This window comes from Moschus berezovskii, chromosome 24, assembly GCF_049115385.1.
Source record: "Moschus berezovskii isolate FMDL1 chromosome 24, NW_MosBer_1.0, whole genome shotgun sequence".
Classification (NCBI taxonomy): Eukaryota; Metazoa; Chordata; class Mammalia; order Artiodactyla; family Moschidae; genus Moschus; species Moschus berezovskii.
In genome coordinates, this window is record NC_142483.1 from 7,282,206 (window position 1) to 7,307,667 (window position 25,462).

General features: G+C 49.2%; 2 protein-coding genes across 6 annotated transcripts in view; one reads left to right on the forward strand and one right to left on the reverse strand.

The window, feature by feature from the left end:
- The window catches only part of FYCO1 (FYVE and coiled-coil domain autophagy adaptor 1), an 82,936-nt gene that overhangs the window by 21,767 nt on the left and 35,707 nt on the right, over positions 1-25,462 (reverse strand). For 2 of the 5 annotated variants that reach the window (XM_055413622.2, XM_055413623.2), the window contains exons 13-14: positions 25,047-25,258; positions 21,003-21,147 (exon numbers count right to left, since the gene is read on the reverse strand). In XM_055413622.2, coding sequence (XP_055269597.2) covers positions 21,003-21,147; positions 25,047-25,258 — 357 coding nt within the window. Of the gene's footprint in view, positions 1-15,862; positions 16,516-17,857; positions 18,608-18,655; positions 20,005-21,002; positions 21,148-25,046; positions 25,259-25,462 lie in introns of those variants that run through there. The other 3 variants (XM_088831816.1, XM_055413625.2, XM_088831817.1) reach the window with 3 other exon arrangements.
- Positions 4,097-9,404, forward strand: CXCR6 (C-X-C motif chemokine receptor 6). The gene is made up of 2 exons (XM_055413626.2): positions 4,097-4,232; positions 7,647-9,404. Exon 2 carries the CDS (start codon positions 7,668-7,670, stop codon positions 8,688-8,690), a length of 1,023 nt encoding a protein of 340 aa, XP_055269601.2. The 5' UTR covers positions 4,097-4,232; positions 7,647-7,667; the 3' UTR covers positions 8,691-9,404.

Genomic DNA, 25,462 nt, shown 5'->3' on the forward strand with positions numbered 1-25,462 from the left:
TCTCCTCTCTAAAAGGGAGGAGATGGAATCAGCTGGACTCCAGTTCTGCTGCCTTACAAAGGCTGTAAGTTTTAAAGGATTTGGAGAAGGCATTCCACTGGCCGGAAGGAGCCGGGCTCGCTCTGGCGGGCACTGTTCCCAGGGAAGGTGCAGCAAGAATGTGTCCTGAAGTGCCTGCTGCCACCAAGGGCAGGTCTGTCACTCCTTCTCCTCCTCGGCCCAGCCCACCTCTGACCTCCTCCCTGTCCAACACCTCCTTCCTGTTCATCTTTCAACCGCTGGCTTCCAGATTCCCACACTGCCATCACAGAATGTTAGTGCGGGAAGCAGCTCAAAGAATCCTCCCATCCAACCTCCGCTTAATAGCTGGGGAAGCAGGGGGACAGGGCAGAGGAGCGGGGAGTCCCAGGGCCAGTCAGCCTGTCTCGTTTCATTTGCTCTCAACCTTGTCCAAAGTGCAAGTGCCATAAATGAGAGAGATAAATAACACGCAAAACGAATGCTGAAAAATGTGGTTCCTTCTCTCAGTTTTCTTGCATTAAGAATAAAGGACATCAGGGGACTTCCCAGAGGGGCTAAGACTTCACCTTCTGATGCAGTAGGCATGGGTTCAATCCCTAATTGGGGAACTAAGATCCCACACGCCATGTGATAATGGTGCTAGAAAACAATCTGAATACCTCTATGCAAAAGGGCAGTGACAACAACTGATCATACTTTGCACCATATACAAGAGATTAACTCAGAAATGGATCACAGACCTAAATGTAAACATGAAAAAAGAATTTTTAAAAAAGAAAAGCCAAACGATTAAAAAAATAATAATAATTAAAAAAAGATGCTGGGACTTCCCTGGTGGTCCAGTGGTAGCGACTCTCTGCTCCCACTGTAGGAGGCACAGGTTCAATCCCTGGTTGGGGAACTAAGATCCCACAAGCCGTGGGGTGCGATAAAAAAAAGAAGTACTAATCTACTATTTCTTCTCCTCCTCCATCTCCTCAACTCTCTGACCATCATGACACAGACAACCTGATTACCTGCAAGTATTACCAGAGTAGGTCCCACGACCGTTGCCAGTTCTGGCTGAGGCCCCGTGTCAGGGAGCTCTGTGACGGGTGGGTGGAGGGCGGTGGGGGAGGGGGAAGTGTGCATGGGTGGGTGATGCAGCCTCAAAGGCGATGATTAGGGACACAGACTGTCCTTTCAATGGCTCTTCAAACTGTGGGTTACAACCCAATCAGTGAATTGTGAAACAGCTGAGTAAGTTGTGATGCATATTAAAAATAAAATAGAAGATGTCAACACATTTTTGCATCACGTTGCATGTGGTAAGGATAAGCACTGTTTTTAAGAAGCTCTTGTCTGAGTTTATGTCTACACACATACACACCTGGGTAGTCATGTAAATTTCTGCCTGTGGGACGCAGCAGAAAACGTTCAAGCAACTCTGCTGGAAGATGTCAAGGGATTTTGAAGTTTGAGGACAGGGGACAAATGCAAGGCCACTAGGGGGCACCCTCTCTCCTTTTGTTGCCACTGAGATGTTTCAGAAAAGCTCACTGTCCACAAGTGACTTTCCTCCTCCCCTTGCTCTGGCTGTGGGAGCCGACTGCTAGCTATGGTGGCCTTCTGTGGCTGATGGCACGTCACCCCTTCCTGTCCATCTGAGTTTCCGTTCCTGAGCCTGTGGTCAGTCAAGTGGAACCTGTACTGAGGCGCGTATATCTGTCACCTTGCACTCTTGGGGGTGGTCGTCTTGGCCACCCCTGCCACATTTGGCCTGGGCACCTGCCCTGCACACAGCCAACGTGGTTTTCTGTCTGTAATGTCCTCAAGGACATGAGCAAGGCTTGCTCCGCTTCAGAAGCAAGCAAGAATAAGCTGATGACCACAGGCAAGGATGGTGAGGAAGTCCCCAGCAAGGTGGTCCAGGGACCAGGCCTGCCTGGACGAGGGGTCACAGTGGGGCTCTCTCCAGCTTAGTATCTGCAGCTGGAATCTACAGTATTTTCCTGTCACAAATCAAAACGCCTCAGCTACTTGCTTCTTTAACTTCAATCCTGCCAAGTGCCCGAGGAGCAGACTCCTGGCAGCTTAGGTTGTCTGAGGAAGGCATGGAGCCTAGAGATCCTCCTGGCCTGCATGTCCTGCTGACAGCCTTCCTCAGAGGCCCCACCCACCCCTCCGCCAGGCCAGGTCAGCAGTTAGGAGTGCTTCTCTGACTGTTACACGGGGCCTCCTGTGAACTGGGGAGGTCTCTGCTTTACAACTGTGCTGCCCAGTACTGTACAGTACCACTGGCCTCATGTGGCTGCTTAAATTCATCAGAATTAAAACAAAACTCAAAGCTTGGCTCCATGGTTGCAGTGGCCACACTCCAAGTGCCTGATACCTACACTTGCCTGTTGGACACGCGGACACTGGGCACGCCCAGCATTCCAGAAGGTTCTGCTGAACAGCTCGGGTCTGGAAGGAGAGGCTAAGCCACACGGTGGGCCACGGTGACTGTGGGGCTTGGGTGCATCTTTTTACTTGACTTTTAAACTCTTACCAGTTTTTCTTTTGGCTTTGGCTTCCTTCCTGCTGACAAACCGAGTGAAGAAGGGCGCTTCTGGTTTGCAGTCTGATTGCTTGGTAGCCATGGGCTGATCGAAACACAAAGATCCACAACCCTTTCCTCACCGCGGACCTGCCACTGCTGCCCGCTGGTTCGGCTGCTTTCCTGAGGGTCCTTCCACTCATCTTCCACAGCCCCTACCACCCACCACCGCCTGGCAGTTACTCCTCTCCCAGCAGCCACTGCCCCATCCCTGGTCCCGGAGTTGCCGCCAGAACCAAGGCTCTGGCTCCAGAATGTCAGGCGTTCAGGAAAAGGGAATGGGTCAAGAGTCTGACCCCAAGAGAGCCTGTGGTGGGCACAGCTGCCACGGCCCTTTCATTCTTCCCTGATTCTGTTCAGGAACTGTTTGCATGTTCTGGGGGAAAACCCAAGACATATGATTGGGTACTTGCCGTCAAGAAGTTCAGTTTTGTTTCAAAGAAAAGCAACTGACACTCCAAATTGGATGACAACAGAAATAAAATTCTGGCCCTCAAACTGGGAGGGGCTCTAATTTAGTTGTGAGTTTTCTACTGGAGAACTCTCCACTGGAGAATGCTTATGACAAGTACAGTCACGCTCTCTATGAGATACACATCTCTCGTCCCTCCCAAGCATGTACGCACTCACGGAGGGCACCGGGCTGTTTCTCCCCAGGGAGGACATGCTGAGGGGCACAAGCACAGCCAAGTCAGCGTGTTTGACCAGGTTCAGGCCCTTCTGTCATCACCCTGTGAACTGGGCCTAAGTGACACGGTTGGCTTGTTGCTGGGAGGAAGTCTTCTCTCAAAGCTCAAAGACTCCAAAATGTGAGGCTGGCTCCCTGTGAAGGGGTGTCTTGTTGAGACAGACAGGTCCTTCAGGATCTGGTTCAGCCTGTTCACTGGTGATCCTAGCCATGAGAAGCAGGGCAGTGAGCACCACCCGAGTGGGGTGGGTTTAGGAGGCAGGGCTTCATCAGGCCCTCTGGCAGACCCATCGCTAGAAGCCATCTGGCCCACTGGCCTGGCGATGAAAGACACCTGGGCTTGCAGCCTGGAAGTGGCAGTTATTGGCTTGGAGTCCGTGAGGGCTATTCTCTGGCTATGGTCCTCTGTATTCCCAACTATAAAATAGGATAATACCTACTTGCAGGGTTGCTATGGGGATCAGGGCTGTTACATATGTTGGAGGTGCCCACACACAGAACCCAGGCCATAGCATCAACTTTGCATTGGTTCAGACCCAAACTGCTCCAAAGGAACCTACGACTAGTGAACGAAATAATTTTAGGGTATAAATGCCACCATCTTCAGTGGACTACCAGGGCCAGACCTGCGCATGGCTCCCCTTCAGTTTACAAATTAAAACCCTCTCAGATCCTGGTAAAATGGTAAGACCCCAGCTAGGATGCGGGGGTTGTGCAGCATCAGAGCCACTGCTTCGTCTCTTTGACCCCAAAATTACACGGCTGCAGGCTGGGTCATGTGGATTCTGACCTGCAAGATGGGGAAGGGCTGGGTGTCCTATCATCACCAACTGAGGACTCTTCACAATTACTCAACGGAAACCCGGACCACATCAGAGACGAAGGCAGACCTTGCTGCTGTGAGCAACCTTGTCTGATTAACAAACTGAAAGAGCAGCTCCACCGGTGAGTCATTTACCTTTTTCTTTATAGTTAAAAGAGGGGCTAACCCTACGTTTTGGGGGGATTCTGAGTCCTGCCTGCAGTGTGGTACAGTGTCAAGCGCCCGGGTTTTCAAGTTCAACTGCTCTTGGCTCAAACTCCAGCTCAGCCACTTGCTGCCAGGGGGCTAGAGGACTGTGACTTCATCTGTTTCTGTAATGTGATGCTGCTAACATGATGTGCCTGCAGTGTGGGAGACCTCGGTTTGATCCTTGGGTCGGGGAGATCCTCTGGAGAAGGAAATGGCTACCTACTCCGGTACTCTTGCCTGGAGAATCCCATGGACAGAGGAGCCTGGTAGCCTACAGTCCAGGGGGTCGCAAAGAGTCAGACACGACTGAGGAACTAAACTAAAAAACTAAGCAAGATGCTGATAGGAATGGCATAATCACACCTTCCCTAGGAGATAAGAAGAGGCTAGCTACCCATGTTTGTTCATTGACTAATCTCTTTTTCCCTTTTTTTTGTTTCTTTCCCATTTTATAGGACCGTTGTTATCTTAGCTTTTGGTTTACTTTCTTTTCTCTACGTTCATCAATACACAACTGTAACAGCTTTTGAAAATACAAAAATATTTTAAATGAGGAAGGGAAATAAGTCACTACTAATTCTACCAGTCAGGGGTGAACTGCTGATAAAATGTAATTTTTGTTCGTTTTAAAAAACATTTTGTGAAAACCACAGAGCTTATCATAGGTTCTTAAATAAGGTCCATGGAATATGGAACAGAGGGATTTAGAGTTCACGAATCCCTGCAATTGCAGGCATGTATGTACATCATAACTGCACGATGTGCAGCTTTTATGAGAGTCTCAAAGGGGTTTCTGATCAAAGAAGGTTGAGATCATGATCGATTTCACATTCACTTTGTCATCTATTCATTGTAATAGTAACAGCCAACAGTATTTACATACCTACTTTGTGCTTACATTGTTTTGAGCAATTTAAATATATGTTGGGGGGCAGAAATTGGGAGACAGGGGTTGATATATACACACTACTATATAGCACAGGGAATTCTACTCAATGCCCTGTAATGGCCTATGAGGGAAAAGAATCTAAAAACAGAGTGGACATATGTACATGTGTAACTGGCTCACTCTGCCGTACAGCTGAGACTAACACAGCACAGTGAATCAGCTATGCTCCAATAAAAAAATTTAATGCACTGTGTTTTCCAAAGTCAAGGGTGCTTCCTAAACGTTTCAGTCATATTCTATTTTATGCCTAGATTATATTTTGTTTATTCATTATCAAATATTTACTATTTCCAAAGTTGGATATATTATTATTTTTAAAATTTTCACAAACCAACCTAGGACTCTGGTTAGAGAAAATAAAGAAATGAGTGCTTTTAATATTTCTAGAAGGGAAAGTCATTTTTAATACTCCATCTGCACACAACCATGCAGTCCCAATCTGTTAAATACTGTTTAAGTTTACCAACTGTTACAAATGAATTTGCATGGGTCCTCTGAGGAAACTGCAATGGCAGTGTAATGCATTTTTTAAAGGGAAGAGTAAGTCAAGCAATAAAGGAGATGTGACATTACTTTCAACGTCACATTCTAAATGATAAATGTTTTTGCCCCTGTGTGAAGCAGTAATACAGACACATCATTGCGGGACCCACTTAACCTACAGCCCAGAGACGGTGGGGCACAACGCCTCCCCCTGGCCTTTCGCTCTTAGAGCCAATGGTTTGTGGTCCAGGAGGAGGGACTTAGCACTGAGCAGTCCTAGCCCAAAGGCAAGGTCCTGTCTTGGAGCAAGAGGGTGCTTTGACCCCACGAACAACCAATGTGGTAGCTCTAAGGTGGACATCCCTTCCAGTCAGGACCCAGCATGGGGAAAAGTCAAGTCTCTGAGGAGACCAAAAGGAGAATCATCTCTCTCGCACCCTCTTATCTGGCCGGTTGATATTCTGCCTTTGCTGGACGAAGGCCTGTTCTTAAATTTCTCCTTGAGGTACCAGTGGGTTATGGCACTAGTCACTGCAAGAGCCTCTGCGTGCTGAGTGTCTGCGGGTCACTGACCTGGCCCACCAGGGGGCTGACCTGGCCCCCCAAGGCTGATGCTGCCGCAGCTGCCCCTGCTCCCACCCCAGACTACATCACCCCTGGGGCTGGTCCACGGTCCCCAGCGGGGTCACAGGGCCCAGAGCAGGGTCACAGGGGGTGATAATCTTGAAGGGCGAGGAACCCCAGGCAAGAAAGACAGCTATTCGGTCTCTGCTATAAGCAGCCCCACTGCAAGGCTGCCCACCGGCCCTGTTGGTGGCAGCCCACCGCCAGTCACCCCATTTCCATCAGCTCTTCTGTTTGTTAAAGGAGACCCCTCAGCCCCACACTGTTGGCTGTGAAAGCTACAGCAAGGTTCCCTTCTCAGGTAATCCACCCTGAAGAGATTCCCGAAGATCAAAGAGGCCCTGAGGGTGCAATATCATACACAAGGAAAGGACAAGGAAATGGAAGGCTGGGGTTGGGAGTACCGCCCAGTTCCCTGGGCAGGAAGCCACTCGGCCAAAGCACTGGGCAGCCTGGGCTCTTCCCCGACCCGTCTCCCCATCACAGGAAGATGAGGCAGGATGAACGGGCCACCTGGGGCAGAAAGGACCAAACTCCTCTTGGTTTCCAGGCCCATCAAGGTGGACCCCCCTCTAAGGGGGATACTGCCATAGCTTTCACCATTCCAGGTCCAGGGGTCAACCTCATAAAATGTGAGGCTGAGGCTGGGTGGGCACCTGCTGTGAGGCCCAGGCAGATGAAGACAGCCTTCCCACTGAAGACCGGCGCAGTCCTTCCAAAAGGACGTGGTCCCCATTTCACCATGTGACGACCTCTGCTTCTGAGGCCATTCAGCACAGGATTTTCTGGAATGTGGGTGGGGTCCCGAGAACTTTACCGCAAGTTAAGGGTCCCTGGCTGAGCAGTTTCCTCTCAGAACAGGTTGTCCCCAGTATCCTGGGCTGTTACCAAGCAGAACAGTGGAAGCGTTTAGAAGCTGACTATTCACCCCCTACATGTGGGCAACAGGGCAGTGGGAAGACAGGAGGGGGCTTCCTAGGAGGCACTAGTGGTAAAGAGCCCGTCTGCCAATGTAGGAGACTTAAGAGATGCAGGTTCGATCCCCAGGTGGGGAAGATACCCTGGAGAAGGAAATGGCAACCCACTCTAGTATTCTTGCCTAGAGAATTCCACGGACAGAGGAGCCTGGTGGGCTACAGTCCATGGGGTTGCAAAGTGTCGGACACGACTGAAGTGACTTAGCATACATACATGCACATTTGCCCCCTGAATGTGGGCAGTGGGACAGTGGGAAGACAGGAGGGGTCACCCGCAACCCAAACGCATATAATCCCTGTGGTCTGACTCCCAGGGGCCCGGCAGAACAGACGACATGGCTGAGTTCGACTACGAAGACTCCGGGCTCTTCAACAGCTCCCATGACAGCAGCCAGGGGCACGAAGACTTCCTGCGGTTCCGCAGGTCCTTCCTGCCGTGCGTGTACGTGGTGGTGTTCATCTGCGGCCTGGTGGGAAACTCCCTGGTGCTGGTCATCTACGTCTTCTACCAGAAGCTGAAGAGCCTGACGGACGTGTTCCTGATGAACCTGCCCCTGGCTGACCTGGTGTTTGTCTGCACTCTGCCCTTCTGGGCCTACGCAGGCATCCACGAGTGGGCCTTTGGCAACATCATGTGCAAAGCCCTGCTGGGCATCTACACGCTGAACTTCTACACGTCCATGCTCATGCTCACCTGCATCACCGTGGACCGCTTCGTCGCAGTGGTGCAGGCCACCAAGGCCTACAACCAGCAGGCCAAGCGCAAGGCCTGGGGTAAGGCCATCTGCTCATTCATCTGGGTGGTTTCCCTGCTGGTTTCCTTGCCGCAGATCATCTACGGCAACGTCCTTTACCACGACAAGCCCGTCTGCGGTTATCACAAGGAGATTTCCAGCATGCTGCTGGCCATCCAGATGACCCTGGGCTTCTTCCTGCCACTGCTTGCCATGATTGGCTGCTACTCGGTCATCATCAAGACCCTGCTTCAGGCTCGAGGCTTCCGGAAGCACAAGTCTCTGAAGATCATCTTCCTGGTGGTGGCGGTGTTCCTGCTGACCCAGACGCCCTTCAACCTCGTGAAGCTCATCCGCAGCACGAGCTGGGAGCACGACACCATGACCAGCTTCCACTATGCCGTCATGGTGACAGAGGCCATCGCCTACCTGCGTGCCTGCCTTAACCCTGTACTCTATGCCTTTGTTGGCCTCAAGTTTCGAAAGAATTTCTGGAAGCTTGTGAAAGACGCAGGCTGCCTCCCTTACCTGGGTGTCTCAGGCCAACACACGTGTTCGGAGGACACTTCCAGGAGTGCTTCAGCCTCTCACAACGTGGAGGCCACCAGCATGTTCCACCTGTAGAGCTCGGGGAGGCTCCCAGATGTCACGGGAGCACGGCTGTGTCTTCCGGATTAGGCAGGCTTTGTGTATAGCGTGCGGGTTCTCACGGAGAGGTTACCCAATGCTGCAGCTGGGGCGGGCTGCTGCTTCTCAGGCATGAACAGATCTGCTTTTTCACAGCCCAGCCTAAGCTCAAAGGGGAGTCTGAAAGCTGCGAGGGCTTTCCTTCCTCCACCCCAACAATACTGATACCAGGAAATGACGTGATTCTCAAGACCCCAGGTTCTCCTTCACTGGGAATGGGACTGGGACAAAAGAGTTGAAGAGGGGGACGTGGCCAACAAAGGTCTTGAAGGCAGGTAAGAGTCTGGGTTTCCAAGTTCCGAAAACTTTCCTGACAGCTGGTAAGCAGGAGCCACGAAAACCAGCGCTGATCTTGGTGTCTTAGACCTTCATCGCCAGGTGCCTGACAGAAATGAGCTCAGGTTCTGTCACACCTTCGGGGTTTCGTTTTTATAGAGATAGCTGGTTAATCCTGCTATCTTTGCTTGATCCTGGAAGGGCTAGCACTGGGAAACACGAATGGGCCAAAGCAAAGTAGGGTCGGCTGAAGATTCCAGTGGGCCACAGAAGGCTAGGAAAACGTGCAAAGCTGGGTGAAGACTGTCAGGAGTCTAAGCAGCACTTCTGAGATGGATCCTCAGTGGGTTTGTTCTTAAAATCTGACTTACTCAATGCCTCACATACAAATCATGTATAAATGTATATGTTATACACACACATGCATATCAAATAGCATATGATTTTCATGACTGAGAAATAAAACTTTTTAAAATGTCTGCAAACTACTTCTACCCTCAGGCACATTCTACCTTAATGCAGTATTCCTGAATAAAACAAAGGTGATCACTGGTGGGCTCAGAGCACAGGAAATAAGTTTACGACTGTCAACTTTGAGGGTACTGCTCTATCAAAACACCAATGGTAACAAACCAGCTTCTTCACTGTGGGTTCTAACCTCCTGCCAAGAACAAGAGGAGCATTTCTTACCTCTGAAGTGTGGTCAAGGATGAGACAGAGTTTTAAATGTCAGTCACTTGTCTGTGTATGTTTATTAGACCCAGCATGGGCTCAACAGGCTTAAAGTGGCCTTTCTGACTCACATGTTGCAAAACCACCCACTGAAACATGGAGAATACTCTGACGACAGCTAGAGAGAGACCTTGGGGAGGGGTCAGAACAGGCTGAACGGTGAGGTTTTGAGGCTTGGGCAGACCTGAGTCACAGGCTGGTAAGACCAGTTGCATGCTGCTCGGTCACTTCAGTGGTGTCCAACTCTTTGCAACCCCATGGACCAAAGCCCACCAGGCTCCTCTGTGCATGGGTATTTCCTGCAAGACTACTAGAGGGGGTTACCAGGCCTTCCTCCAGGAGATCTTCCTGACCCAGGGATTGAACCTGTGTCTCCCGCATTGACAGGTAGATTCAATTCTTTGCCACTGAGCCACAGGTTGGTGATGTCTCAGCACTTCCGCTTTGGCGCAGTGTGTACCGTAACAGTATCGCCTCTTAGGCCGGGCTTGCAGAGGGCTGGAGGGGACACACATCAAACACTGAGCACTCTTTGCATTTGTGGGAGGAAGCGCCCCCGAGATGGTGGCAGTGAACTGCTGAGGCGTGGGAGGGTTGGCTTCGTGCCTTCCAGAGGTGCAGGGCATGGCCTAGCTGTGTAAAGGCTGGGCTTGCAGGGCCCAAAGGGCCCCACCAACTGTTTCATAAACAAGCTAAATGCACCCATGGGGAGAGCTGCTTTACAGAGAGGGCAGGAGAGCAGAGAGCTCTGCTCAGGCCACGGAGACCATCTAGTGCTCCGTAAACACCAAAATCTGACCTTTTCACCGTGACAAGGCTGACCTTTTACCTGTTTATGTTGGCTCCAGAGAGGTGCAGGTTGGTCACCCCCCTCTATGCAGTCACCTTAATGCCAAGCACTTATGCTAGACAGGCCACGAGCCCCTGGTCTCTCCAATAATACCCCAGAACAAGAGGCAGAAGCCCTAACTGGGAAGGAATGGGTGAAGTGTCTGGCCCACTTTAGGGCCTCTAACCACACAGAGGAAAGCAGTGTGGTATGAGGGGAAAGGCAGGGCTCTGGGGTGACTCAGACCCAAGTTCAAGGACAGCTTCATGACTGTGCACCCCAGGACAAGGCAGGACCCCCCCCCCAGCCCAAGCCTGTTTCACCACCCGTACCCCTGGCTGATGACGCCCTCCGTCCAGGAGCGCTGGGAGGCGGTGACCACCTGCTCCAAGCCATGCTGGGGGCGGCTGCTCAGGCAACGGAGGGGTAGCCGCTGGGACCACTGGGTCCTCCCCTCCCAGGTGCCGGCCTGGCTGAGTCAAACGAGACCTCAGGCCTCAGGCCACGCTCCACCCCAGGCCTGTTATGTGCCCTCTGTCCAGGCTCCCTGCAAAAAGGTTCTGCACTGGCCCTTCCACAGCTGAGAAGTACCTGCCTGCCTGTCCTGAGGAAAAGCACGGCCGCTCCATCTTTTCCCACTCCTCTGCCTCCCCAGGCACTGGTTGGGCCCACACTCTGGCCTTACTTGCTGCCCTTGGGAGCAGAGATCACTTCCCCAACCTCCTCCTGGGCGCACACACTCCAGGCAGCAGACACTGCAGGCAGCAGACCCTGGCACAGCCCACGCAGCTTCCTGAGGGTCTTCACTCTGACCTTCACTCGTCCACAGGACAGTCCTGTGGAGCACAAGCTCCCTTATCTCAGAGCTGCCCTTCCCCTGTACCACTCACCTCTGCTCACACCCACTGCTTGACCTAAGCGGCCTGGGGTGCAACTGTGGGAGGAGGGGTGGGCTGCAGCTGCCGGCAGAGTCCAGCCTGCCTTGGGTGAGGCCTCAGGGTCTCCCCCTCCACTAAGCTTCCTGTACTTGCAGCCCAGGGGCAGGGCGGGGCCACACTACCCAAGATGCGGAGAACACAGGCTGACCCTGATTCCAGGGGCTACTTGGAGCCGGAAGCCCAGGATTCTCAGTGAGAGTCCTGCAATGAGGAAATGGTGATGTGGAAGAGAAAAAACAGAAGCTGCCTGCCCTGGAGGGGCAGAGGCGGAGCGGAGAGCACTGGCCGAGGAGCAGACGGGACGCTGGCTCTCCTTGTCCTCTTGGGGCAGTGCCCCTTCCATGCACCACTCCTTCGTGGCCCGTGGTACCCAATGCCCTTTGTTAGGAGGTTCGGTACTACCCCATTTTCCAGATGAGGAAACAAGTTCAGAGAGATAACTACCTCACAAAGCACACACAGCAGAGCTGGGGCTAAAACCCTGGTGAGAAATCTCTTTTCTTCCCTCAAATGTTGGCTAAGATGGACCAGGGAACCTGAAAACTCTGTACGCATCTGAAGGCGGAGATGCTAGGTTAACCCAAGTGCAGTAAGGCTTTCTGGAAAAGGTCAGCTTTCACTCCAATCCCAAAGAAGGTCAATGGCAAAGGTGTCCAAAAAGGTTTCATAAAGACCACAGTACCACACAATTGTGCTCATTTCACATACTAGCAAAGTGATGCTCAAAATCCCTCAAGCTAGGCTTCAACAGTATGTGAACTGAGAACTTCCACATGTACAAGTTGGATTTAGAAAAGGCAGAAGAACCAGAGATCAAATTGCCAACATCTATTGGATCAAAAAAAGCAGGAGTTCCAGAAAAACATCTACTTCTGCTTCACTGACTATGCTAAAGTCTCTGACTGTGTGGATCAAAACAGATGGTGGAAAATTCTTAAAGAGATGAGAATACCAGACCACACTACTTGCCTCCTGAGAAAGCTGTATGGAGGTCAAGAAGCAACAGTTAGAACTGGACATGGAACAACTGACTGATTCAAGTTGGGAAAGGAGTACCTCAAGGCTGTATGTTGTCACCCTGTTTATTGAACTTCTATGCAGAGCACATCATGTGAAACGCTGGGCTGGATGAAGCATAAGCTTGAGTTGAGATTGCCAGGAGAAATATCAATAACCTCAGATATGCAGATGATACCACCCTAATGGCAAAAAAGTGAAGAGGAACTAAAGAGCCTCTTGATGAAAGTGAAAGAGGAGAGTGAAAACGCTGGCTTAAAACTCCACATTCAAAAAACGAAGATCATGGCATCCGGTCCCATCACTTCATGGGAAATAGATGGGATAAAAATGGAAACAGTGACAGACTATTTTCTTGGGCTCCAAAAACATGCGGATGTTTACTGCAGCCATGAAGTTACAAGACGCTTGCTCCTTGGAAAAAAAGCTACGACAAACCTAGATAGTGTATTAAAAAGCAGAGATATCCATAGGAGCGTGGGTTTATCTCTGGGCTTTCTATTTTGTTCCATTGATCTATATTTCTGTCTTTATGCCAGTACCATACTGTCTTGATGACTGTGGCTTTGTAATAGAGCCTGAAGTCCGGCAGGTTAATTCCCCCAGTTCCATTCTTCTTCCTCAAAATTGCTTTGGCTATTCGAGGTTTTTTGTATTTCCATACAAATTGTGAGATTATTTGTTCTAGTTCTGTGAAAAATATTGTTGGTAGCTTGATAGGGATTGCATTGAATGTATAAATTACTTTGGGTAGTATACTCATTTTTACAATATTTATTCTTCCAGTCCACGAACACGGTATATTTCTCCATCTATTAGTGTCCTCTTTGATTACTTTCACTAGTGTTTTATAGTTTTCTATGTACAAGTCTTTTGTTTCCTTAGGTAGATATATTCCTAAGTATTTAATTGTTTTCGTTGCAACAGTGAATGGAATAGTTTCCTTAACTTCTCTTTCTATTTTCTCATTATTAGTGTATAGGAATGCAAGGGATTTCTGTGTGTTGATTTTATATCCTGCAACTTTACTGTAATCATTGATTAGCTCTAGTAGTTTTCTGGTAGAGTCTTTAGGGTTTTCTGTGTAGAGGATCATGTCATCAGCGAACAGTGAAAGCTTTACTTCTTCTTTTCCAATTTGTATTCCTTTTATGTCTTTTTCTGCTCTGATTGCTGTGGCCAAAACTTCCAGAACTATGTTGAATAGTAGTGGTGAGAGTGGGCACCCTTGTCTTGTTCCTGACTTTAGGGGAAATGCTTTCAGTTTTTCACCATTGAGGATAATGTTTGCTGTGGGTTTGTCATATATAGCTTTTATTATGTTGAGGTATGTCCCTTCAATTCCCACTTTCTGGAGGGTTTTTATCAAAAATGGATGTTGAATTTTGTCGAAGGCTTTCTCTGCATCTATTGAGATAATCATATGATTTTTATTTTTCAGTTTGTTAATGTGGTGTATTACGTTGATTGATTTGCGGATATTGAAGAATCCTTGCATTCCTGGGATAAAGCCCACTTGGTCATGATGTATGATCTTCTTAATGTGTTGTTGGATTCTGATTGCTAGAATTTTGTTAAGGATTTTTGCATCTATGTTCATCAGTGATATTGGCCTATAGTTTTCTTTTTTTGTGGGGTCTTTACCAGGTTTTGGGATTAGGGTGATGGTGGCCTCATAGAATCAGTTTGGAAGTTTCCCTTCCTCAGCTATTTTCTGGAAGAGTTTGAGTAGAATAGGTGTTAGCTCTTCTCTAAATTTTTGGTAGAATTCAGCTGTGAAGCCGTCTGGACCTGGGCTTTTGTTTGCTGGGAGATTTTTGATTACAGTTTCAATTTCCGTGCTTGTGATGGGTTTGTTCAGATTTTCCATTTCTTCCTGGTTCAGTTTTGGAAAGTTGTACTTTTCTAGGAATTTGTCCATTTCTTCCAGGTTATTCATTTTATTGCCATATAATTGCTGATAGTATTCTCTAATAATCCTTTGTATTTCTGTGTTGTCAGTTGTGATCTCTCCATTTTCATTTCTAATTTTATTGATTTGGTTCTTCTCCCTTTGTTTCTTGATGAGTCTGGCTAGTGGTTTGTCAATTTTATTCACCTTCTCAAAGAACCAGCTTTTGGCTTTGTTGATTTTTGCTATGGTCTCTTGTTTCTTTTGCATTATCTTCGACAAAGGAGGCAAGAATATAAAATGGAGAAAAGACAGTCTCTTTAACAAGTGGTGCTGGGAAAACTGGTCAGCCACTTGTAAAAGAACGAAACTAGAACACTTCCTAACACCATACACCAAAATAAACTCAAAATGGATTAAAGATCTAAATGTAAGACCAGAAACTATAAAACTCCTAGAGGAGAACGTAGGCAAAACACTCTCCGACATAAATCACAGCAGGATCCTCCAAGACCCACCTCCCAGAATATTGGAAATAAAAGCAAAAATAAACAAATGGGACCTAATTAAAATCAAAAGCTTCTGCACAGCAAAGGAAACTCTAAGCAAGGTGAAAAGACAGCCTTCAGAATGGGAGAAAATAATAGCAAATGAAGCAACTGATAAAGGATTAATCTCCAAATTATACAAGCAGCTCCTGCAGCTCAGTTCCAGAAAACTAAGTGACCCAATCAAAAAATGGGCCAAAGAACTAAACAGACATTTCTCCAAAGAAGACATAAAGATGGCTAACAAACACATGAAAAAATGCTCAACATCCCTCATCATCAGAGAAATGCAAATCAAAACCACAATGAGATACCATTTCACACCAGTCAGAATGGCTACTATCCAAAAGTCTACATGCAATAAATGCTGGAGAGGGTGTGGAGAGAAGGGAACCCTCTTACACTGTTGGTGGGAATGCAAACTAGTACAGCCACTATGGAGAACAGTGTGGAGATTCCTCAGAAAACTGGAAATAGAACTGCCATATGATCCAGCGATCGCACTCCTGGGCATACACACCGAGGAAACCAGAATTGAAAGAGACACATGTACTCCAATGTTCATTGCAGCACTGTTTATAATAGCCAGGACATGGAAGCAACCTAGATGTCCATCTGCAGATGAATGGATAAGAAAGCTTTGGTACATATACACAATGGAGTATTTCTCAGCCATCAAAAAGAATGCATTTGAATCAGTTTTAATGAGGTGGATGAAATTGGAGCCAATTATACAGAGTGAAGTAAGCCAGAAAGAAGAACATCAATACTGTATATTAACGCATATATATGGAATTTAGAAAAATGGTAACCTGAACCCTGTATAAGAGACTGCAAAAGAGACATAGGCATTTAGAACAGTCTTTGGGACTCTGTGGGAGAGGGTGAAGGTGGAATGATTGGGGAGAATGGAATTGTAGCATGTATATTATCATAAGTGACCAGTCCAGGTTCGACGCATAAATTTTCCTCTGTTCATTTCTTTGCATTTGTGCTTTTTTAATAAAAATACTTTTAACTGTAAAGAAAAAAAAAAAAAACAAAAACCCTACACTGGACCTATCTTGAAGCTATTACAGAGAAAATAATTTTGGGTGAAAGGGAGAAAGACAGGTAATGACAAAGATGTCCATTGATGGCTGGGTAACCTCTGAGAGATCCTCTAGTAAATAGAGGTGGCAATCTAAGATAAGAACTCATGATTTGAAATAATGCTGAAAAGTTAAGAAGTGAACTCGTTCAGAATGCAAAGGGCCCTGAAAAACCACGCTGAGGAGTTGCCCCGACTTGATCCTTTAAGACAACAGGGACTCTGGGCTGAAAATCCACATGAGAATATCATTCAAAAACTGAAAAATCCAGGAGTGGCATGTAGGAGGGAAGGGATGCAGATGGCAAGGAGACAAGTAAATAGATCAGTACAATCATCATTTTCTCTATTATAAATGTAGCATTTATTGTTTGTTTTAATGTAAATACACCCAGAACCAGAACACCTGGTCAGAAAGAGGCCAGAAACTTCTGTGATCCTCTGTAAAAAAAAATAAAATAAAAAGCAGAGATATTACTTTACCAACAAAGGTCCTTCTAGTCAAAGCTATGGTTTTTCTGGTAGTCATGTACGGATGTGAAAGTTGCACCATAAAGAAGGCAGAGCACCAAAGATTTGATGCTTTTGAACTGTGGTGTTGGAGAAGACTCTTAAGAGTCCCCTGGACAGCGAGGAGATCAAACCAGTCAATCCTAAAGGAAATCAACCCTGAATATTCATTGGAAGGACTGATGCTAAAGCTGAAGCTCCAATACTTTGGCCCCCTGATGTGAAGGGATCCTGATTCTGGGCAAGACTGAGGGCAGGAGGAGAATGGGGCAACAGAGGATGAGATGGTGGGTTAGCATCACCCATTCAATGGATATAAGTCTGCGCAAACTCCGGGAGACAGTGAAGGACAGGGAAGCTTGGCATGCTGTAGTCCCTGAGGTCAGACACGACCGAGCGAAAGAACAACAACAAAAAGTGGCTTTCTAACCTTAACCATGTTCACCATGTTCTGTTCTCGTTTTGTTTGAAATACCAGGCACTGGATCTCCGGGTTGGTGATAAACCCACAACAGTTCCCCGAAGCACTGACCACAGAGCACCCATTCTAAAGTAGGTGCTGGCTAAGATACTCTGTGGGTTGGCGCAGTCTCTAGAGCTTGAATTCAGTAATCCTGGGCAAAGGGCAGGATGTTCTTTGGTGAAGACACCTGAGTTACGAGGTGCAGCGAACCAGAGCCCGTGCAGTAGACACCACAGCATGGCCCTTGACCTCACAGCTCAGGGAAAACAAGGCAAAAACAAGGCACCTCCGTGGAAGGCTCCCCACACAGTACACATCTGACCCTCTTAACACTGTGCGAGTGGGTGCTGGCCCCATCTTGTATGTATCAGGGAGGAAGTTGAGCTCAGGGGCCTGCGGTGAACCTAGAGGCAGCAAAACAGGACCTGACCAAGAGCATCTGACTCGGGAGCTCAAGCTCTTCACTGACACGGTCTGCTCAAGAAGGGGAGATAGGCCTGGGGGAGGCCAAGGACTCGAGGCCAAGCCCTGCTGTGGGCGAAAGGAGCTCTCTTTCCTTCTCAGCCTGCTTCAGGCCTGAGAACAGCCGGGCCTCTGTCAGGGAGACAGCTGAAGGTGGGCATGGATGGCCATGGGGAAGGGTGTGCATGTCCGTGGGGTCTGGAAACGTCACCTTCCCACCTGGTGAGGCCTGTGCCCTGGGGCCATGTGCCGGGGCTGCTGGGAGGCTGCTGAGGGATCAGCGGCGTCCGGCCAGCTCTTGCTCAGCGCCTGGGCTCTGGGACCTCTTCCTGTCCTGTCACAGCCAGGGGCCAGGGCAGACAACCATGTTTGTCCTGAGGACCTTGTGAGGAGGGGGCAGTGGATGAAGGGTGACAGCTTTTTTATGGGAAGATGGGGACACGGGGCCAGGAGACGGAGGCAGGACGCTGCAAAATGCATCTCGTGCCTGTGACTAGAGGGAGGGGTTCTGGGTACAAAGCTTAGTTCTGACAGTTGCAACCCCCTGACCTGGAGCAAGCTGCCTGGCCTCCTGAGCTTCAGTGCCTCGATACATGAAACAGGGACCATAACCCCTACTCTGCGGAGGGCTGGGCGGGGACTAAGTGAGGGCACGCGCAGATGCAGCTCCTGAGGGAAAAAGCTAACAGAGGGCTTTTCAGCGACAGGACCTCCGGGGGCCTCCGTTCTCCATATTAGCACTTTTGCAGTGTATCCCCTCCGGACCACTTCTTACTTTGGACTGGCTGATTTCTTTCTCTAAATCTCTTGGCAGGGATGACAAACCCAGGCTCTGTACCACCCCTCTCCCCATCGCTACTTTCTCAGACTCCTGGTGGTTTTAAACCTAAGAAAAAAATGCAGGAGACACCTCCAGTTAATGTGCAAGCAAGGTGTGAGACGGGGCAGGCCCTGAACTGACTCGGAGGGCTTACCCTTCATCCAAACAGACTCAGCACAGGACCGCAGATCCATCCATTAGCCCTGGATCTGCCTGGGAGGCCGAGGCCAGCATGCTGGCAGTTTCCTTTCCCTGGAACGCTTCCTGATTTCCCACGACTGAAACACACACGTTTGGCAGTGGTCAGAGACCTTCTGCTTTTGTTCCTACTAGGAAAGGGGAAGATGAGGGGTGAAGTGAGGGGGAGTTGAAGGGGTACTTTCTCACGCACCGGTGAGCCTGAGACCATCTCCAAGGCCCCGAGGTTCTGGTCTGGCTCACCTGACCCCTAACACACCTGGCCAGGAGTCAAGGCACAGTCAGTGAAGAGTTGCCAGGCGAGAAAAGAAAAGGGTGGCTTAGTGCAAACCCAACAGAACGTGCCCTAGGGGGCACTCCATGGGGATCGGGGGAACACTGCAGGCTCACACAGTCAGGCAAGGCTTCAAGGTGGGGCTTTCAGCAGGAAAAGCAGAGGCCCACGATCACAGTGAGCACCTTAGGTTGGGTGATGGGGCTGGCTGTATCCTTAATGCGAGCTCAGTCACCCTCAAGCATGAGAATAACCGAGTATAGGGACACACGCTGGAGCCTAAAATCTACTGAGCTGAGAGCCTCCCAAGATTAACCGCATCTCCCATGCAGCAGAAATCCCAGATGATAAATCTGACAGATTGGTGCCAGCCCTCCTCTGAACTCTGGGCATGAAGAGAGGAATAGAGATCTCAACATGAGTGGGCAAAACTATCATGAAGCTCCCTACCTGGATGGAAAGTAGGTCAAGGAATGTCTGGACACAAGAACCCTGTTAATTCTCCCTCGAGCATCTGAGCAGGCAGTGCTTTGCAGAAGAAACTGCATTTCAGCCGGACCCCTGGGGCTGAGAAATACCAAGTGAGGCTGCCAGTACGGTGACACTTTAGTACGGTGGCACTTGATGCAGTTATTTCATTTATTTAGAAATTAACCCTTGCACAACTCTCCTCGCAAGCTTTGTTGGAAAACAGCTGGCCCAGAAAAATTGGGGAGGCCAATGGAGAGCTGGCACTGAAGGATGGATGGCCCGTGCTGGTTGCTGTCCATCTACAGCAGTGGGAAGGTTTGGAGTGTCCGGGTCATGGTGATGGGACAGGGCCCAGGCTAGTTGGGAGAAAGTCCCTCGGTTCCACAGAGTGCTGGGTAACAGACTTGTCCGTATTTTTTATTGCTTTTAGAACTCCAGGGCTCGAAGAGGCCTTAGCTGAAGCAAGAGGAACTTCTGAGAGAAACCTCTTAAGAGAACTGAAATTAATCTGAGCTTCCTTTCTTGTGGCACCATTACCAGGCCTGATGAGTAGTTCTATGACGTGGTTTTTAAAGAGCAGTGTGTTGTTCTGAGCATGGCTGCGGCAGCCCAGGAAGGGCTGCTCTTCTGAATCATCCAGCAGAAGTCATCCCGGATCTCTGCTGCACGCGAGCACGTGCACTTTAGTCCCCATGCTGATGTCCTAACCCCCAGCGCCTTAGGACGTGGCTGCTTTTGGAGATAAGACCATTAAAAGTGACAAGTCGCTCAGGCGGGTCCGACTCTTTGTGATCCCATGGGATTCTCCAGGCAAGAATACTTGAGTGGGTTGCCATTTCCTCCTCCAGGGGATCTTCCCAACCCAGGGGTCAAACCTAGATCTCCCACATTGAAGGAGGATTCTTTACCATCTGAGCCACCAGGGAAGCCCAAGACCATTAAAGAAGTTAGTTAAAATGAGGCCAATAAGGTGGGCCCTAATCCAATCTGACTGCTGTCCTTGTAAGAAGAGAAGATTAGGACCCAGAGAGACAAGGGTGCACATGCCCAGGGTCGGGGCCGACCACATGAAGAGACAGGAAGAGAGCGGCCATCTGCAAGCCAAGGGGAGGCCTCAGGAAACTAAACCTGCTGGTACCTTGGCCTGCAACTTCCACAACTTGACAAATTAGATTTCTGTTGGTGAAGTCATCTGGTGTATAGCATTCTGTCATGTCAGCCTAAGTGGATTAATATAGTTGCCCAAGACAAAAAAGGCTTCATGGAGTTGCTGAAATCAGAAGGACTACTGACAGAAACGCCCAGAAACTCTCTGACAAGGCTCAACCCTGACCACTCCCCGAGTCCTGGTGCTGTTCAAGGACCACCTGCCCTGAGCACTGTTCTCAGGCACCTTCCCTTAATAAAAGACAGGCGATCCTGCTTCTGAGCTTTCCTAATCCTCTGATGAGAAAGCACGAGGCCAGGGACTTCCCTGGTGGTCCAGTGGCTGAGACTCAAGCTCCATTACAGGGGGCCTGGCTTCAATCCCTGGTTAGGAACTAGATCTCACACGCAACTAAGAGTTCGCATGCCACAACTAAAGATCCTGCATGATGCAACGAAGTCTGAAGATCCTGAGTGCTGCAACCAAGACCCCGTGCACCCAAATGAGTATTTTTAAAAAAGAAAGAAGGCGCAATACCAGGCTCTTAATGAGAACTCAGGAAAGGAAGGTGATGTCTACTCACTGTTCGGCCACATTCGGGTCAAGAGGATCAGTCTCAGTAGGTGTTTCAGGCAAGGAGGAGCCGGACTCCTGTATCTGGCACAACTCCTCATCTGTGATGATGTCAAACACGGCATCATCCGGCGGCCGGCAGTCGGTGTTTGCACCTGGGGCGAGATGCAAGCAGGGAGAGAAGAGAAACGCATGGTCATGCACGGGACGGGGCGGGAGTGCAGCTACGCAGGACGAACCGGGAGGACGCACCCTGCAGTGCTCACTCAACCGACAGCGACTCTGTCCAGATGGAAACAAATGGCTGTTGGGATGTTTCAGAAAAGCAGATGAGGGGACTACAGGTGAAACTGAACAAAGTAAGTGTTTTCTCTGAAGTCCCTTAGGCAGGGGCGTGGGCATGGAGGGGTTTTAAGCTCTAACATGTTCTCTGAGCCCCTTAGTTCAGTTCAGTTCAGTCGCTCAGTCGTGTCCGACTCTTAGCGACCCCGTGAACCACAACACGAAAGGCCTCCCTGTCCATCACCAACTCCCGGAGTTCACTCAAACTCATGTCCATCGAGTCGGTGATGCCATTCAGCCACCTCATTCTCTGTCTTCTCCGTCTCCTCCTACCCCCAATCGCTCCCAGCATCAGAGTCTTTTCCAGTGAGTCAACTCGTTGCATGAGGTGGCCAAAGCATTGGAGTTTCAGCTTTAGCATAAGTCCTTCCAATGAACACCCAGGATTGATCTCCTCTAGAATGGACTGGTTGGATCTCCTTGCAGTCCAAGGGACTCTCAAGAGTCTTCTCCAGCACCACAGTTCAAAAGCATCAATTATTCGGCGATCACCACGGGAAAAACCATAGCCTTGACTAGACGGACCTTGGTTGGCAAAGTAATGTCTCTGCTTTTCAATATGCTATCTAGGCTGGTCATAACTTTCCTTCCAAGGAGTAAGCGTCTTTTAATTTCATGGCTGCAGTCAGCATCTGCAGTGATTTTGGAGCCCCCAAAAAATAAAGTCTGACACGGTTTCCACTGTTTCCCCATCTATTTCCCGAGAAGTGATGGGACCAGATGCCATGATCTTCGTTTTCTGAATGTTGAGCTTCAAGCCAACCTTTTTACTCTCCTCTTTCACTTTCATCAAGAGGCCTTTGAGTTCCTCTTCACTTTCTGCCATAAGGGTGGTGTCACCTGCATATCTGAGGTTATTGATATTTCTCCCAGCAATCTTGATTCCAGCTTGTGCTTCTTCCAGCCCAGCATTCCTCATGATGTACTCTGCATATAAGTTAAATAAGCAAGGTGACAATATACAACCTTGACGTACTCCTTTTCCTATTTGGAATCAGTCTGTTGTTCCATGTCCAGTTCTAACTGTTGCTTCCTGACCTGCATACAGGTTTCTCAAGAGGCAGGTCAGGTGGCCTGGGATTCCCATCTCTTTCAGAATGTTCCACAGTTTATTGTGATCCACACAGTCAAAGGTCTTGGCATAGTCAATGAAGAAGAAATAGATGTTTTTCTGGAACTCTCTTGCTTTCTCCATGATCCAGCAGATGTTGGCAATTTGATCTCTGGTGCCTCTGCCTTTTCTAAAACCTGCTTGAACATCTGGAAGTTCATGATTCACATATTGCTGAAGCCTAGCTTGGAGAATTTTGAGCATGACCTTACTAGAGTCCGTTACTTAGAAGGAAAAAACTTATCAAAACCTTATCAGGAAAGAACCCAACAAAAAGATAAACTTATTTCCCTGTTGCTGAATCCTTGCTCCAGCAGACACACACCTCATGCATGCCTCTTTGAGGGCAGGAGTCTGTGTGACCTGCATTTCCGTCTCAGTCCACTAGGGGGTGGAAAAGACCTGCCCCCCCTCCCCCCCTCCCCGCCACCCAACCCCACCAACCCCTGAAGCTCGACAGACTCGTGCCCAACCCTGCAGAGCACCGGGTAGGAAGGACGCTGTGTGGATGCTGCTGTTCTAGTCACCCCCAGCCCACCAACAAGCACCCTCCTGCATGTGATGGAAGCTGTGATGGCAGGCCTGAGGTGAAAGAAGAAAAGGCAAGTAAGGTAGAAAGAAAGACAGGCAGGGGAGGAGGCAGGAAATATCAGAAATCAAAACAAGCAACCTCAGCACGCTGGCACCATGCCACCCTGTGTTGTCACTGAAACACCCAGAATGAGCCAGTCAGCAAGAAGAAGAGTTCATGTGGGCTGCAAGTTCCCAGCGGGCCCTGCCTCATGGCTCGTGGACGGGCCAGGCTTTAGGAGGGACGTTCTTCCTCTGGTCTAAAGTCTGCATAATGGAGGGTGGCTTGAGGCACAGGCTGAAAAAGGGGGAACAGGGACTGGCTCTTTTCCATAGGACCAGCCACATTCCTGAACCCGCCTTTCGAGGCTGGCGGGGGAAGGGGGAAGGAAGAGGAGGGAAGGGAAAATGAGCAACAGGGACCCAAAATGATGCCCACCGAGAGAAACCAAAGGAGCCCTAAACAGAGTGCTCGGCCGCGTGTGGACTGAACTCTGTTACTTTGGCAATTCTCCTCAGACTGCTGTAGCAGAGACTCAACGCAATCCCAGCCACAATGCCACCAGGATGCTTTTGTAGAAATTGACGAGTTAATTCTAAAATTTATGTGAAAAAGCATACAACCTAGAATAGCTAAACTTTAATAAAGAAGAAAATTGGAGGACTCACTCTGCCCGATTTTAAGACTTATTATAAAATTACGGCAGTCATAACAGTGTGGCATTGGTGAAAGAAAGGCATGTTGGTAAATGGAGTGGAACAGAAAGCCCAGATACTGAAACATATATAAAGGAAACTGATTTTTGAGAAAAGCACAAAAGCAATTCTATGGGAATAAACCTTTCAACCAAATGGTGTTGGAATAACTGGACAACCATATACAAAAAATGAATTTTTCGGCAAAGCTTGCATTATATAAAAAAATTACCTCAAAATGAACCGTAGACCTAAATGTGAATCTAAAACTATAAAACTTTTAGGAGAAAACAAAAGAAGACCTTTGAGTTCTTGAGTTAAACAAAGAGAGATATGATATTAAAAGAACAGGAAAAAATTGACCCATAAGGGGAAAAAACTGATAGACTGGACTTTATCCAAATTATGCTCATCAAAAGAAAATTTAAAAAGACAGGATATAGGTTGGGAAAAGACATTTGTAAAACACATATATGATAAATAAATCATACTCAGGATATATAAAAGGCTTTCAAAATTCAGTAACTTTTAAATAACACACTAATGCTGTGCAAAGTACACTTCCCCATCCCTGAGCAGTTGTTTGTATCTGGTATAAATAATGGAGTTGGCCAACCTCCTTGATGATCCATTTAAACAAAAGAGGAGCTAACAGTGTCTCTGAAGGCTGGCTGGCCTCGATCCGGACTGAGGCCAAGGAGGGGCGCAGGGCTCTGGCTGCAGGAGGCAGGGCCGTCTGAGCAGAGATGCCGCTCACCGCCGCCCGAGTCACTGCCGCTCTGTCCCCTCGTGCTCTACACCACAGTCCAGCCCTGAGCGGAGGCCTGGGCTGGGGCCTGCGAGGCTGTGCTCGGAGCAGAAGCAGCAGGGGCCAAATCCCGCTTCCTTTTACTGAGTTGAGAGAGAGGAGGTGAAGGACAACGTGCCCTTCTCCACCACTGAGTGAGAACACGAGCCAATGGGAAGACAGGGAGGATGCGCTCATTTCCAGATTCCACGCCTGGCCTTCGGGGGTCCCGAGACAGAAGTTCAGGACTGGGGCCTGGGAGACAGCATCTTCTAAAGCGCGGGCTGGTGTTCCACTGGTGGCACATGAGTTAAGAGGCACACAGACCTCACGTTAAATAATAATGCTGAGTCATACCAGGAGAAAGTCAGTCCCTTTTCAATTCACTTTCCATCCTAATTACAGCAAAGAGGAAGCCTCAGACTGGTGGCACTACTTTCTCAGTGGCTCACTTTGGAAGTACTGAACTAGGCGTGGCTCAGCTAGGCAGCCACGGTCGGGCGGTGGGGAGGGTGGCCCCAGAGAACAGAGGCAGTGGGGGAGCTGACCTTGGCCTCCGGTGGCCCGGGGTGCGGCCTGGGCGGGGGATCGCGCGGGGCTGGGCTCCCCCTGGCTGGTGCCCGAGCTGCTGCTGTCGGGGGACCCGGGGCTCTCGCTCAGCTTCCGGAAGCAGGCTCGGCAGCAGCGCTCCTTCTTGCCGCTGTGCTTGCTCACGGCATAGTTGTTGCAGCAGTAGTAACAGAAGATACGGCCGCATATCCTGGGGACGACACGGGCACGGGCTATGAGGACGCCGCACAGGGGTCGCGAGTGCCCTGCTCGGCGCCGGAACTGGGCTCTGGGCGCCACACGGCTCATCACACACGGCTCTGCCCCCTCTGGACCATGGCCTCAAGGCCCATTTCCTAAGACTCCAAGAAAGCCACCTGGGTGACACCTGATGGGAGGAAGTTTTACTTCCTAG